Source organism: Mytilus galloprovincialis, chromosome 10 (assembly GCF_965363235.1).
Source record: "Mytilus galloprovincialis chromosome 10, xbMytGall1.hap1.1, whole genome shotgun sequence".
Lineage (NCBI taxonomy): Eukaryota > Metazoa > Mollusca > Bivalvia > Mytilida > Mytilidae > Mytilus > Mytilus galloprovincialis.
Window position 1 is genome coordinate 16695858 of NC_134847.1, and position 17119 is coordinate 16712976.

Here is a 17119-nt window from a genome sequence, read left to right on the forward strand (position 1 = left end):
AAATTAAAGACAAGAATACAATATAATGACCAGTAGAAAATGTAGTATGGTCAGAAAATTTTGATAACCAACAACATTATTACTAAGTATGAAAACATTCTATCAAAAGGTGACATGAACAATGCTCAAGGAGGTAACATATTATAGCTCTCCATTCTTTTAATAAGCTTTGGATTTTCAAATATTTTGGCCTCAAGCATCACTGAACAGAGAAATTGATTGTTGAAATTATGCATGACTAATAGTCCGAACATTCGAACATCGATCCCACCCACTAGCATATGTATGAAGGTCTAGTAAGATTTACAAAATAAAGAATGATGGACAAATGCTGTATAAAATAAAACAAATAAATGAAGAACTATTAAGATTTTCATATCAGACAGATTTTGATTTTTGATTGTGATTGATTAGTCTCATTATAACAATAACAATAACATCCTGTTTAGTACAATGTAGTATTCTCAAAATATATATATGTACTGTGTCAAACAAAATAGCATAGCTATCATGGTATGTAGCTTTTCCTTGTAAACATGTCAACAAGACACTGTCACAACAGGAATAGCCCTGTAATAATTTATACCTTGTCTTCACTTGTTCAAATTTCCTCTATCTTTCATTTTATTCAAAGCAGAACATCACATGTGCACCCACTAGCATACATTGTACATGTACCTATGAGGATCTTAGTGAGATTTATAAAATAGAGAATAATAGGCCAATGCAGCAGAAAAATTGTCCAAAAAAAATAATATAGAATAATCATAAATGGGGTGCTAAAATTTAACAAAAGAGACCAGGTGCTCCGCAGGGCGCAGCTTTATACGACCGCAGAGGTCGAACCCTGAACAGTTGGGGCAAGTATGGACAAAACATTCAAGCATGATACAGCTCTGAATTTGGATTGTGATCAAATTTTTGACATTACATGGTTTTTTTTTACACAAAACAAATGCCAAGATTTTACAAATCAATTAAAGATTTCTTCTTCAAACTTTTTAAATCTAAAATTAAATAGTTGACACAGCATAGGTTTCTGACACAGAATGAATGTGGTCTAATGAACTTAAAAGGTTTTTTTTGCCTTTGAGCAATTCACTATGCTGTTGAATATTAATCCTCTCAAAAAAATGTTTGAAGAAATTTTCTTTTTATTTATGAAATCTGAAATGAGAAAAATTTAACCCCCCCCCCCCCTTTTTTTTCACATCTCCGTTTCCCTTTTTCAAAACTGATATCAATTCAAATTTCTAATGGAGTTTGCAACAATAACTACTCATTTAAATACATCATAAAATATTAAGATGTAAAAAAACTGCTTGTTATCACTGAATGGTAAAGATTATTTAAATTTATCAGTTGGTAGTAAAAAGTGTATATACATTGTATATTGTATATTGTATATAACAAAGATTTAAGTTGATTCTGGACAAAGAAAGATAACTCCAATTAAAAAAAATTCTTGCTATTGCACAATATTGTGCAATAGGATATTTCTTGCTTACTATTCTGGACAAAGAAAGATAACTCTAATTAAAAAAAAATTTGCTATTTCACAATATTGTGCAATTAGATATTTCTTGCCATTGCACAATACTGTGCAATTGAAAAGACTTGCTATTGCACAATACTTAAATAGGGCCCCTTTTTCCTAAACTGTTGGGACCAAAACTCCCAAAATCAATACCAACCTTCCTTTTATGGTCATAAGCCTTGTGTTTAAATTTCATAGATTTGTATTTACTTATACTAACGTTATGGTGCGAAAACCAAGAAAAATGCTTATTTGGGTCCCTTTTTGGCCCCTAATTCCTAAACTGTTGGGTCCTAAACTCCCAAAATCAATACCAACCTTCCTTTTGTGGTCATAAACATTGTGTTTAAATTTCATAGATTTCTATTTACTTAACCTAAGGTTATTGTGCAAAAACCAAGAAAAATGCTTATTTGGGCCCTTTATTGGCCCCTTATTCCTAAACTATTGAAACCAAAACTCCCAAAATCAATCCCAATCTTTCTTTTGTGGTCATAAACCTTGTGTCAAAATTTCATAGATTTCTATTAACTTAAACTAAAGTTATGGTGCGAAAACCAAGAAAATGCTTATTTGGGCCCTTTTTGGCCCCTAATTCCTAAAATGTTGTGACCAAAACTCCCAAAATCAATACCAACCTTCCTTTTATGGTCATAAACCTTGTGTTAAAATTTCATAGATTTCTATTCACTTTTACTACAGTTAGAGTGCGAAAACTAAAAGTATTCGGACGCCGGACGACGACGACGACGACGACGACGCCGACGCCAACGTGATAGCAATATACGACGAAAATTTTTTCAAAATTTGCGGTCGTATAAAAAATTACTTTAACAAAAAGAGAGAAATGGAGGACCCCATCCAGACCCCCATCTACAGTAACACATCAAGATGGAATGATGTAACCACTTTTATATCAATTTTATATACCACAGTAGCACAAACAAAATGAGTTGCCAAAATAAATGTATTATTAGATACATGTATCATGTGTATACATGTACACAGTATAAAAATGTTTGATGTTTCTGACAAAGAGAGATCACTCTGGCAATACTCATTAAACTAAAAAATCTGACATTTTTGTTTTATGGTGTTTCTATATCCTTATAGATTGATACATTGTCCATATCAACTATTCATGCAGGATTATTATCTATAACTGTATAACAAGTTTAATTGATGATTTCTTATTGGAATTGAAATAAGTGGACAATGTGTCCATGAGACTTAGATTGCATATGCATATACATTATAAAGGGACATAAGGCCATAAAAAAGAATAGGTTTGTTTGCCCAAACCCTACCTACCCAGAAAAAATCTGCCTACTCAAATTCTTTTATTGTCCTGATTTGAAGAAGTTTTTTTTTAATCAGATAGGTATGAAGACTAATAAACACCCAATGCTTCAATTTCTTTTCTTGAAAAAAAAAACAACGCCTACCTACCTACCCACTGTCTCAACCTTGGGTAGGGTTTGGGCAAACCCAAATATTTTTACTTGTGGCCTAACGCAAGAACATGTGACACAACCAAAATTCAAACCTGATCTGTGTTTTGTGGTAATACACATTGTGTTTAAGTTTAATAACATTGAGTTATAGGCAAACTAAAGTAAGGGATCAGAAACTAACTTTGGAACAAACAGATAAGGTTACTCATAACATGCTTAATGACCCGAGCCCTCTGCTGTGGCGGGGGGCATAAAAAAATCCTTCAAAGTGTAAACTAGGACTGTAAGATATTTCAATCCTATACATTGTATATTTGTGAAACATGTGCCCTCAACTTTCAGATTTAAATGTTTGTTTTGTTTATAATAAGTGACACTCATGATCAGTTTATGTCAAACTATACCTTACCCTGGTTTCGTCTGAATACTTTACATACCCTTATTGCATAATTATATACAATGTAAGCTACATGTATATGATTTTTGACCGCCACTACACCCCCCCCCCCCCCCTTTTTTGTTATCTTCTGAATTCTAGATCTACAAACAATTATTAGCTATCCAGATATTTAAATTTCTATTAGCATATACATGTACATGTACATATACATGTAGGCAGTATTTCTTAAAAGTTCTATATATCTGGACCTATGATTTATCTGAAATATAAAACTGAGCTTAGCTTAAAACACCATTGAATTGACAATTCAATGACAAGACCTAAAGATAGAAATAAACTAACATTTGACTATTTGCAACATACCTTGAAGTGTGCTTCAGATCAGTTGGTTCAGGTTCAAGGATATCTTGTGATAAAGATATACCATCACATTCTCTGAGTAGAACATAAATAGGTTCAATTTGTTCATTGAATTTTGCCAGTAAAGTCCGAGCATCTTTTTGCATAACAGCACTTTCGTCTTCTACAACCTCTTCACTACAGTATGTACAGATAAACTTTTGCGTACTTAAATCAAATAACTGGTCCACTTCCAAATCAGTGAAAGTTTTCTCACATCCGGGGCATTTAAACGAAGCTCGACTAGTATTGTCTCTCTCCTCCATTTCAATTTTCCGTCGCACATGATCTAGTTTGTATTTGACAACGTTTACAAACATTAAATAATTTATAAAATAATAATTATGACGTGTCATTTTACCTTCCGTATCTGTCTCCACTCTCATACGGAATTTCAAAAATTTCTCACTTTTCAGAGTGTTTATATAAGACCTTAACTGTTTCCTGTCATACTTCAATAGTTCGATGATGTCATCTTCCTTCATACATGGATTACGTACCAATAAGTCAATAACAATTGCATGTTCTATACTATAGAATCCACGTGTTACAAGTCTAATCAAACGTTTTAATGACTCTGGTACTTCTGTTAACACTTCTGGTTCCATCTTACACTAAAATGGATGGCTGTCAGTTATACATGTGCTTCTGAAAGTAAAAGCGGAAAGAAATTAACAGAATTAAAAAATCAATTGATTCCAGTGAGGTTTAACCTACAATTTCCTTTGGAAAATGTCTGTATGAAGCATGGGGGTCTCAACATGAGTTTTTGGATACATCTTGACTTGATTTTAAACAACATAAATGCCATGACAGCATTTATTCAATAATCTAATAGAAAGATGAAAATTATCGACCCATTGACATATTACATTGGAGAAATCACAACCCATTGATATATTTGATGTGTTAAAAAAGGGACCTAAGGCTAAGCATAACTTGAGAAATTCTAAATTATAAAAATAATTTGTCTTCTTCCAACTGTCAGTTAAACCCTTCATGCCCTTGGCAAAGTAGGATGTCTGTTTTGCCTTATGTGATGTACAAGTAAGCAGTCACGTCCAGTCAGAATTGGGACATTAAATCAGATCACATGTGTGAGGGAAGTGCCAACATGGCCAAGTTGAAGGAGGGTAGTTCATCATACTTCATGTTATGCCTTTACATTCAGGCGTCAAACAGTCATTATAGGTTACTGTTAGCATAGTCGGATCCAGGGGGCCCTGGGGGGCCGGGCCCCCCCTTTCGTGGGAAAAATTTGGTTGATTATATAGGGCATTGAGAAATGACTGGAGCGGGCCCCCCCTTAGGTCAGTCAGCAAGCCCCCCCTTAGGAAAAGTTCTGGATCACCACTGGTTAGCGTCAAATTGGTTAAAATTTTACCAGTTTTCATCAAAATATCCTTAGCCTAATATAATTAATCAGAGGTCTAAGAGAATTATCGTTACTGTTATTTTTGGAGAAAAAAAATGACCGGATTCATCAAATTCAGTCGATTTTTAAAATAATAATAATATTTTATTCAAATAAATATCAAGCATATTTATAATTACAATACAGTAACACAATATACATGTATATGTTACATAAAGACAATACTAACACATATATGGTAAAATATATTGGCATTATTATGAGTGCAGTATCCTTAAGTGTTTGAAAAAATTTGCTGATATTTTATCAGGGATAACCCATGAAAACTCTAAAGCTTGTTTCCAATGGGGTCCCTTCATGTAAATGGCTTTTAGTTTCGACATACAAAAAAAAAGATAACACACAAATTAATATGACCAGATGACATAATAATTCATATAAAAATATGATTAAAACTTTTGGTCAAGTGTGCATGCTCTTTGCCGTTAATTTTGAATTCCTTTATTTTCTTTATTTTTTTTAACATTAATTGGCAACATATTCCAATCTTGTATGCCAGCCCATTATTCATTAAAATAAAATGTGTCTTTTTGTTGACTCTTTACTGGAGGAACCCTGGAGCAGGATCTGCTTACCCTTCCGGAGCACCTGAGATCACCCCTAGTTTTTGGTGGGGTTCGTGTTGCTTATTCTTCAGTTTCTATGTTGTGTCATGTATTCTATTGTTTGTCTGTTTGTCTTCTTTCATTTTTAGCCAGGCGTCAGTTTATTTGAGTTTGACTGTTCCTCTTGTATCTTTCGTCCCTCTTTCATACTGTTAGCAGCTAGGAGATTTCATGAACGTTAGAACTCATATTTCGAAAGGCATTCATCACATCGCCCATTCTATTGACTAGAGCACATTCATATGGTGAATTTGGCTCGCACGCCTCTGTTATATGAACTCATATTTCCAAAGACATTTATAACCTCGCCTGCTCTTAGAACTTGCCCATGATTTCTGTTGATGCTCAATTAACAACTTGCATGGAGTAGATAGCTCTTTGTGAAGGATAATTAGTTTGTCCCCCACCCTGCCCTTTATGTGAACTCGCGAAATCCCATTTGAAAATCAAAATTTGACAGTACTGTTATGGAATTGTAACGACATGCTAGATTTCACCGAAGATTGACTAGCCCACACGAATTATTGGGTAGGAACTGACTCGCTTAATGAATAAGTTATACCTATAATTTATGTTTAAACATATTTTTTAATAGTCTGTTGATACATTATAACTGTATTTGGACATTGTTTTTTTCAACTGTAAACAATATACTTATACCGTTACTTTCTTGGGGGTGGGGAGTCATATCATCAAATTAAAAAATAAAAATAGAACCCATATTTTTCTTTTCTTTATGTTTTTTGCCGATTGTTCTCTATTCTGTAAACCTGTAAACCCCATTCATATTCTCTCACCACCTTTCATTGATATATCAATAATTACATGACACTATTACAGTAATTGGTCGTGTTTTCGTACTAATTATAAATATTATCATCAAATTCGTTTGGTTCACGCAACCCTTAAAATAAAGAATTGGCACATACCGGGTATATTTGAAATAAAATGGTGTGAAAAAAATTGTTTGTCAACTGAGGATAAAAGTGATGGATTAGGAACATTATTTTAAACTATTAATGCGGTAAGAAGTTACTTACATTCATATTTAGGTTGTTCCTAATAGTTTTATTTGTTTCGGCAGTGGATTATTTATTTAATTTTTTGCTACGAGAAAAGGATGGTTGTTATAAGATGTTGCGGTTCAACATTGATAGTAAAAAAAAAAAATCCGATAAAAAAAGTTGAATGTGAATGATATGAACCTGCAGCGTCTTATATTGTAGGACTACTGTTTTCCCTAAATGACTGAAAGAAAGTGTATAACTTTTATTGTCATGCACCAAAAATTTATGTTCGCATCTTTTGGCAAGATTTTTTTATCGTAATTAATCATGAAGGTACCCCTATTACAACCAACTTGAATTGGCACTATCTTTGCATGTAATTTGTTTAGAAATTTGAACCCTTGCAAGTTGCAACTATTGTAAATGTAACTTTTATAATTTAAAATTTCACAAGTCATGCTTAGCCTTGGGTCACAGGCACTTGTTTTCTTTTCATGGACTAATTATGAATAGTCGACGTTCCCACGGTCCACATGGGAGCTTAGCTATAATCCGACACCCCGAAATTCCGACAGTCCAGTAGTCCGACACGAAGTCGTGCTGCTGCAAAGGATGATTGTCTTCTTAAAAGCGTATTAGCATACTGCTGAAACACGAGCAGCGTTTGAAATTTAAAAGTGGAATGCATTGAAATGGGATATAAATTAAATCCCTTCTTGAGGGAGGGCAATTGGGGGTCCGTTAACATGTTAACAACACCTCGATTTTGGCAAAAACAGTTAAAAAAAAATGCAGAAATGCTGATAACAGTTAACAAAGTGAAAACAGTTAACAGCTTAAATTGATCTCAGATAACAGTTAACAACACCTTGAAAAAGACCATAACAGGTTAACACAAAAAGGTGTTCCCAATTTTCATATAAAAAAGTGACAAAAAAGTTGCAATTCTATCAAGTTCACTAATTGTTTTTAACAGTTAAATACTTGTAAAAACACCTATTGTTATTATATAAACATCTATTGAAATATTTTTGTTGGCATTCAAGGAATAGGTAACATATAAAATGTTGGCATTTAAGGAAGACACCATCTGGTTGAATGTGATATGTCACAATTAAGTATTAGATGTATGCTTTTATATCTGAGGGGTTTCACCCCGAAGATATGAAACGACTACTTCGGATAGAATAACATAGAAGTATCAATATTTTTTTTTTTAATCTTTTCTTTTGTTTTCTAAAATGAGCAATTAGTTTTGATAAAATAGGAATAGTGTCATTATCTCAAATTTTAGTCAAGATGCAAAACCACGTTCAGAAAGGTTTTGGAATGAAATCTTAACTTTAATTGCGTCTATTTATAATACCTAATCATTGCTCTAGCTTGTATGGCAATATAAACCGCTGTACTATCTAGTATTTTTTTGGTTTACTGATTGCCAAAACCTGAACTCTTTGATGATAAAGGATAACACTTATATGTAAATTATTATAAGGACCTGAGCATCCCTAGTCATAGAATCATCACGACATGACACCAATTATGCAAAAAAGATTGGAATGAAGATGGGCAATGGCATGAAGACAGTACCCAGACAAAGCAGATAGCGGTTAAGACCTATGACTGCAGTGCTGAAGTTTTAATCAAAGAGCAGATTGCTCTGAGGGATACGATTGCCGTTGTTTCATTGACACATGTATACATGTAGCTGATTAATATTATTTTCAAAACTAATTCAACTGCACATTTAAAATAGTTACAAAATAGCCAATCACGGATAAAAGTGTAAACCTTTGAATAGACTTATTAAGAAGGGATATAGTTACGATACTGTTGTCAGGTCATTAAAGATTGCATATTTTGGCGTTAATATCGATTCACTTATAGGGTCTTTGCATCGGAACTAAACACATTTATTAAAAAACCAGTTGTTGGCATGACACGGGTTATGTTCTTCTCATATATGTTATGATGGTATGATAATAAACCCCTAACGGGAAGGATTGTGCCTGATGTTCATATGATGAAATCATAATCTTTCAGTCAGTTTAATTGAAGTCTGGAGCTGGCATGTCAGTTAACTGCTAGTAGTCTGTTGTTATTTATGTATTATTGTCATTTTGTTTATTTTCTTTGGTTACATCTTCTGACATCAGACTCGGACTTCTCTTGAACTGAATTTTAATGTGCGTATTGTTATGCGTTTACTTTTCTACATTGGCTAGAGGTATAGGGGGAGGGTTGAGATCTCACAAACATGTTTAACCCCGCCGCATTTTTGCGCCTGTCCCAAGTCAGGAGCCTCTGGCCTTTGTTAGTCTTGTATTATTTTAATTTTAGTTTCTTGTGTACAATTTGGAAATTAGTATGGCGTTCATTATCACTGAACTAGTATATATTTGTTTAGGGGCCAGTTAAAGGACGCCTCCGGGTGCAGGAATTTCTCGCTTCATTGAAGACCTGTTGGTGACCTTCTGCTGTTGTTTTTTTCTATGGTCAGGTTGTTGTCTCTTTGGCACATTCCCCATTTCCATTCTCAATTTTATGAACCATGTAATCAGGCCTCTGTTTTATTTTTGTACTATCCATTCCAAGTTTACTTTCCACAGCAGTCACTGAGACTCAGACTGAGAGAAGGTATTTCAATTCGTATCTTATCACCTATTTTCCTACGTTAATTCTAGGAGGAACCCCATTCCTAACTCTTTAAATATTTAATTTCCTTTGGGTCAGTGATCATGACTCCTTTCCGTACACATTTATCGGTTTAAAATGCGATCGTTTTTAATATAATATGACGTTTATTGACAGAACGAGCTAATACTCAACGGTATGTTTTGATTCAGAATTCACGGAAGTTACTTCCGGAAGGGAGACAACTGGAAACGATAATATGGAAGACTCCATTTTGCCTGAAGGGGTATTCTACAATAAGGATTCCTTTTTTTTTTTATTTAAATGATGCATATGATTCAAAATTATGCAACACCAATAACTTTCAATAGCAGACATACATAGAAAAAATCCCATGAGTTATAAATTAATCAATTGAGTAGGAATCCAGAGCAACCATTCAATCTAAAACCCCTTGAAGTCAAGAAAACTATACGCACGCGCATAATTTCCAAAACAAACCCTGGAGCAAGAACGTATATTAAATGTTTATTAAACGACCTAGATGGTTCTCTATTTCTTTATGGAAGTACAATCTCAAATATCAGTTTCATAACGGTTACATATAAGAAAAACTCCACTTCAGTTCTTAAATGACAGAAATAGATTTATCGGAATTCAGAGAACTCTTGCATTTTATATATCAAAACTGGGAATTCCCTCTGACGTGTTTCTAAATTTATAAAAATACTAAATATAAATACTGCTTAATTCTGATTTTCCGTGTTGTTTAAAACATGCATATAAGTCAAGGGAATTATCAAACATGAAGATTATGAAAAGAACATTATAGGAATGTTGTTTAAGTTCAATCCCTTTGTTTGTTTTTACCTTTTAAAGCAAGACAATCATAAGAATCTGAGATGTTCCTTAATGTTTAGAATAAAACGATTGACGTGAGGGCAATGCTCTGAGCCACCGGTATAAGTCTACAGATTGCTTGAAAGCAATCGTATCCCCAAAATGACAGCACGAAATAAGAAATGCACTTTATTAAGAAACAATGATATTTTTTATAGCAATACAAATACACTAACCAAAACATGATTTAGATTTATTCAACACAAAACCGTTGCCAGAATGCCTCTTTATTTTGAAACAATGAAAAAAATATATAGTCATTGCAAGTCTCTAACCAAACCATCAACACAAAAAAAATGTTTTTAGAATGTCAATTTAATATGAAATAATGAAAAAAAATCGAGTTTTGGTTAGTATATTAATTGGGCAGTAATAGTATTGCTATAAATATGTTTATCATTGTTTTCATAATAAACAAAAGCAAACGTATAGGGTGCAAACAGACTTTTGGTAAGAACGTGTAGGGTATGAAAGTGAAAGGGGGCGAATTTGAATGAGAGCGATCACGTTTTAAGGTGAACGGACCTGGATTCCATTCATTTCCGATTGTATGGGATTATTGCGGTCCTGTACAAGACGTCATACTGACTGATTTGTTAATTTTTTATGTGAAAAAAATATACCAATTTACAAATGTTCCATGTCTATATAGGCATACTTTTCAGAGACAAGTGACCGTGCGTCGGACTATCGGGCTGTCGGATTATAGGACTGTCAGACTATTGGGCTGTCGGATTAAAGGACTGTCGGACTGTCGGATTATGGGACTGTCATATTATAGGTCTGACCCCATCCGCATTGATAGAAACAATTGACTGTTCCTTGGGCAACTTCATCTTGGGGACCAAAAACTGAAAAAGGCATTTGCAAGGCAACACGTCATATCATCTTATGTCAAGAAAAGGTATAATTTACATTTTTAACAATACCATGGAGGATTCTATCTATTTCTAAGCTACGTTTCTATCATCATTTCTGTACCTCAGACATACGCTAACATACTATTTAGGTTTAATTTGGCGCCTAGGTTCTTTATGTTTGACGATTTTCTTGTACCGGAAACAAATTATTATACATAAAATTAAAACAAGTTCGGAATTCGGTCTCACTAATTAGCGACAAGAAGAATTTTAGCGACAAGAAGCGTCAAGAAGCGACAAGCAGCGACAAGAAACTATTTAGCGACAAGAAAACATATTTTTTTAATTAAAATTACTTACTCCAATAAATATTAAAGAATATGCAAAAGAAAACAATTTTAGCGACAAGAAAGTTAATATTGAATTTTTTTTTTATCATTTATTATGTAACAGCCAGTATTACGTTTACCCTGTTGTATTATGAGATTACTTTTCCTTGTGAAAAATTTGTTTTTTAAAACTCTTTTCGTACAATATATGGGCGTTTTTCAATAAAAACGTATTTTCTTGTCCTATCCACTTTAAAAAAAATGTGTTTGATCTTTGCAAGTAATTTTTTGTGCAGTCAGTACATTGAATTAGATTTAACATTTTTAAGCAAAGAAACAGTTTATTTTTAGAGGGATTGATAAGATATTGACTCCTGAATGGTTCAAAACAACCAAAATGGCATGTCCCTAGACCACCTGTTCAACATTCATACTCTAAAATATCGCAAAAAAATGAAGAAATAAATGTTTTTTTAACTTTACATAAGTTCTTTAAAAATTCAAAATTATGTTCACAGCCATCATATTCTAATAAACACATTTCAATATATGTTTTTTATTTTCAGAAGGCGTGTCCCTCACAAAATGTCCACTACGAAACGAAGTCATTAAAATTTGCCACTAAACAGTTTTATAAAATCAATGTAATTTTTGTTTGCAAGAGATATATACATAAGGGTCTTACAAAAGAAGTGATGCTTTTATAACGGCAATTAAATTGTTGGTAAGAAAAATTGAGCACATCAAATGGACCAGCGTGATACCGTATTTTTGATAATGTCCCCTACGAAACGGGTCAAATCTCCTTCAGTATCTGGTTTTAAAATTATGAAAAAATTATCAGTGTACAGCTTGATAAATGCTTTGATGAATACAGTCAGTCTTGTTATTATTGCAATATAGGGATTGGGGGGGAAAAATAAAACATGCGAATACGTCCCTTACGAAACGGTCCCCTACGAAACAAGTATGGGAGAAAAACGTTTCGTAGTGGACACTACCACTGCCATGGAGTCTTTTTTTAATCTTTTTTCAATTATATTCGTGCAAAACAAATAACAAGGGTTAGTTTCATGTAATTTTTATTATGTTTTTATTAACATATAATAGGGTTGGTGTCTACTACGAAACTTTTTGTCCACTACGAAACGGTTTTGTCCACTACGAAACGCATCAAAATGTCCACTACGTAACGTGAGTTGAACCTTCATATGTGAAGTACTGTCCAATCTTTATCGATAAAAATGGTTTTCCAATTCAGAAAAAAAATGATATTTTTCTAGTATTTAAAGTAAACAAACTGGAATGTCTATAGGAAACATTTAAAATTGCAAAAGATATGTGTGTTTAGAAGAAATTTCGTAGGGGATAAAAGTCCCCTACGAAACAGTACACAAATTATGAAAATAATATCATTTTAAAGAATATTTAAGATTGCACTTTTTGTTTACAAACAGGTCTATTATAGAAGTATTCAAAATAACTCTTGAAATTAAATTTTAGACAAGTTGATTTTCCATTTTTTTTAGGTCTGAAAAGTACGCTTTTATTGAAAAACGCCCATATATTAATTAAGCTCTCAAAATGAATTATTAGTGCATCATTGTCCTGAAAATACAGACACAAATTGTGAAATACAAAGAACTGAAATCAAACAAGAGGAAAAGAAAATTGAAATGTAAATATTTTCATCATTTTATTTGTGTACTGCCTCATTAAACGATAATTATTTATCATGTTTATGCATATTGAGATTAAAGATTAAAGGAAATTAATGACAATCTTGAGTTTTCAACAGGTGTTCACTATTTACAATGATTGTATATTCTGGCGCGTGTAATTGTATAGTCTGACGCGTGTACAAAGTTAAAGGTGTTAATTGGATGTTATTGTAGCAATAAAACAAGGGACACGCGCCTCGTTAATCTCCTTTGATGTTCCACATTGTGTGTACTGTTATAACCTAGGGTGAAGCCACATCTAATGTTGTTCCTATCAAGAACAATGAATTATATACTGTTAGAAAGGAAATAATATTTCATGTTTTTGTTTCAATAAATCCTTCAAAGGAAAGTTGAAAACTTTTGTTTTTGTTTCCAATTTTATAGCGTGTGCATTTCCTTTGCTCTACCAAGCTGACTGAAGCCATTCAACTTTTATGTTTAGTATAAAGTAAATTGTCAGCATTTCAGTCTTATGCATGTGTACGTAAGCCTGCCAAAGGAAACGTATTAAAAATGCTAAAACTACAACTTCAAAAAGGGCAAAAATATATTTGTTGCAGGGTTGCTTCCCCTCCTTAGTACAGGTAGAACATATAAAGCCAGTCTTAATCAATTGAGCTAGGGAATCGATTCTTTGGCTCAGTTGGTTAACGCACTGACTTTTACGCAGGCGACTGGTGTTCGAATCCCTGTGGTGACGATATAAATTTGTAGAGTACGTTGGGATTTATACGTAGAAACCTCACTGAAGGCTGTACAAAACCTGTAAAGGCAGCTGCACATGTATCCTTTGTAAGACCTGCAGAGGAATGTGCAAGCACAGTATTGGACCCAACCGCCCAAAATAAAATCAAGGCAATTGAACAGGTACAGAAAAGAGCTGCACGATTTGTGAATAACAACTACACAGACCGAATTCCTGGCTGTGACACAAATATGGTCCAAAATCTAAAGTGGAAAAGCCTCGAAGAACAGAGGAAAACAAACAGACTATGCATGCTATTCAAGATCCAGCAAGATCTTATAGATATAGACCGTCATCAATATTTAACCCCGAAGGATAACCGGACCAGAGGTAAAAACCGCTTCTTCCAAGAAAGAACAAGTACAGACATATATATACGGCCAATCTTTCTTCCCGAGGACAATCAGGGACTGGAACAACCTACCAACAACAGTTACAGCGACCAACACCGTTGAGGGATTCAGAGCTGCCCTGAAGGCATGCTCTGAAAGGAAGTAGGAAAAACCTGTTTGCGAACGTTTTAAATGTTATTTGTAAATAGCCAAGAGAAATCTTTCTGTGTTGCCCGAAGAAGAAGAAGAAGAAGAAGAAGAAGAAGACTTGCTGTTTATGGACCCTTTAATAGACCCTTTAATAACGAAGAAGAATTGCTGTTTATGGACCCTTTAATAGACCCTTTAATAACGATATTATTTTATTGTATTTGATTACCTTCTATCTCTGACTTCATACTTATATATATAAATATAGCTGATAATGTAAATCAAAGAAACAATTGCATGAAAAACATGAAAACTTAACATTGACAAATGAACCACCCGATTGAATTGAAAATGGGATCAAGGCCAGATGATACCTGCCATAGACATATACAGCTTATAATTCTTCCATACCACAAATATATGGTTGACCTATTGTTTATAGTTTATAATAAATGCTTCGCTGAACGCTGCATGATATGATCCCACAGGTCCAACCATGACCAGTTAGGGCACATTTGGATACAATATTCAAGCTTGATACTGTCTGATATGAACCCCTTAACCCCCCTTTTTTGAAGCAATATCCTCCAGACTCAATCCCAGCCTTCCCCGGTTTGTGATATGGAACCTTGTAGTACAATGTCAGAGAGATCAATTCACTTACACACAAGTTATTGACCGAAAACCTCGGAAATGCTTTTTTGGTCCGTAATTCCTAAACTGTTGGTACCATAACCCCCAAAATCAATCAAACCTTCCATTTGTTGTATTCAACCTTCTTGTAAAATTTCAGAGATCCATTCACTTTATGTCTTAAACTAAAGTAATTGCCTGGAAACCAAATGCGTCTTCGGACATCGACATCCCAGGATTATACGAACCCAAAAATATTTTGCGGTCGTATAAAAAAGACAAAACATCAGCACTGAGCAACGAACCGTGAAAATGGGATCAAAACATTATAACTTGCAAGTCGGACATGTACATCATAAAATGTTTCATTACACCAAAAATAATTGGCCTATTGCATTTACATGCAGTATGAGAAACAACAGTGCACAAGCTGAAATGTCTCGCCTTTTTTACTAATCATTTATATTATGTTGACAGTTGTATATATAGTTCTAATAGCTTTTTATTTAGGACTATCAACATAATATCAATGGATTATGTTAAGTTTATGTGATAGTTGTGTAACATAGTTGCATATATTATGGAACGCCATGACTGCCTTATGTTAATGATCAGCATTATATGCAGTGCTCACACCATTATATGCAGTGCTCACACCATTATATGCAGTGCTCACGCCATTATACGCAGTGCTCACACCATTATATGAAGTGCTCGCAACATTATACGCTGTGGTCCAAACATTATATGCAGTGGTCACAACATTATATGCAGTGGTCACACCATTATATGGCAGTGCTCACACCATTATATGCAGTGCTCACAACATTATATGAAGTGCTCGCAACATTATACGCTGTGGTCCAAACATTATATGCAGTGGTCACAACATTATACGTTTTTTGTTGATGAAGATGATGATCGGTGATGGTGATGATGATTTTTGATGTATGATGAGATGATGTATGATGAGATGGTGGTGGTTCAGATTCGGTAAACTTCGTTTATTTTAGCGGAAATTACCGAATCCATAATTGGTAATGCCCAGCAAACAAATTTAAACAGTTATTAAAGTCATGTTATCATTAAGACAGTATACAATATTTAAAACTGATTGAAATAAGGAAATTAAGAAGTATGATCAATTTACCACAAATTTATTCCACACCAGGGCATTTTAAACTTATTTTGATGATCAGTTTCATCATATTCACAACTTAATATGTATATACTTTAAGTGTTTAATAAATTGCTTCGCCGAACGCAGCTGGATACGACCGCAGAGTCCAACCCCGAACTGTTGGGACAAAAATGGACACACTATTCACGCTTGATACAGCTCTGAATTTGGAATGTAATTAAATATTTGACACATAATAGGTTTCTGACACAGAATAACTGTAGTCAAAGAACTTAAAATTGGTTATATAATTTGATTTTATACTTAAGTTTTTGCTTTTGCACTACGCTGTTGCGAATTGCCCCCCCCCCTTTTCCAAAAAATAAAAAAAAAAATACCCCCCTTTTTTATTGATTTTGTGCAATACACTATGCTGTTGCATATTGACTCCATTCCGAAAATGTATCCCCCACTTTTTTTTTTAATTTCTGAAATCTGATATGAGAAAAAAATTCTTTACACATAATTTTAAAGCAGTGTAAGGGAGGTAATCAAACATGTTTGGATTACCTCAATAAATTTGAATTACCTTCTTTTCGCTGGTTTCAATTTGTCTTAGTTGGCCATTAACCAAGAAACGCTTGTTTTTACCTCTTTTTTGCCACTAATTCCATAATGCATAGGCGGATCCAAGGGGGGGGGGGGGGGCTGGGGGGCCCGGGCCCCCTCTTTCTTTGGAAAAATTTGGTTGATTATATAGGGAATCCTTGAAGCATGACTGGAGCGGGCCCCCTCTTAGGTCAGTCAGCGGGCCCCCCTTAGGAAAAGTTCTGGATCCGCCACTGATAACTGTCT

The 17119-nt window shown here is 33.9% G+C and overlaps 1 protein-coding gene across 6 annotated transcripts in view; it reads right to left on the reverse strand.

Annotated features, from left to right (window-relative positions):
- The window catches only part of LOC143049928 (general transcription factor IIE subunit 1-like), a 49895-nt gene extending 38457 nt beyond the window's left edge, over positions 1-11438 (reverse strand). For 3 of the 6 annotated variants that reach the window (XM_076223706.1, XM_076223701.1, XM_076223707.1), the window contains exons 1-2: positions 11287-11421; positions 3755-4438 (exon numbers count right to left, since the gene is read on the reverse strand). In XM_076223706.1, coding sequence (XP_076079821.1) covers positions 3755-4398 — 644 coding nt within the window. In that variant the 5' untranslated portion in view covers positions 4399-4438; positions 11287-11421. Of the gene's footprint in view, positions 1-3754; positions 4439-11286 lie in introns of all 6 variants that reach the window. The other 3 variants (XM_076223705.1, XM_076223703.1, XM_076223702.1) reach the window with 3 other exon arrangements.
- Between the last annotated feature and the right edge of the window lie 5681 nt (positions 11439-17119).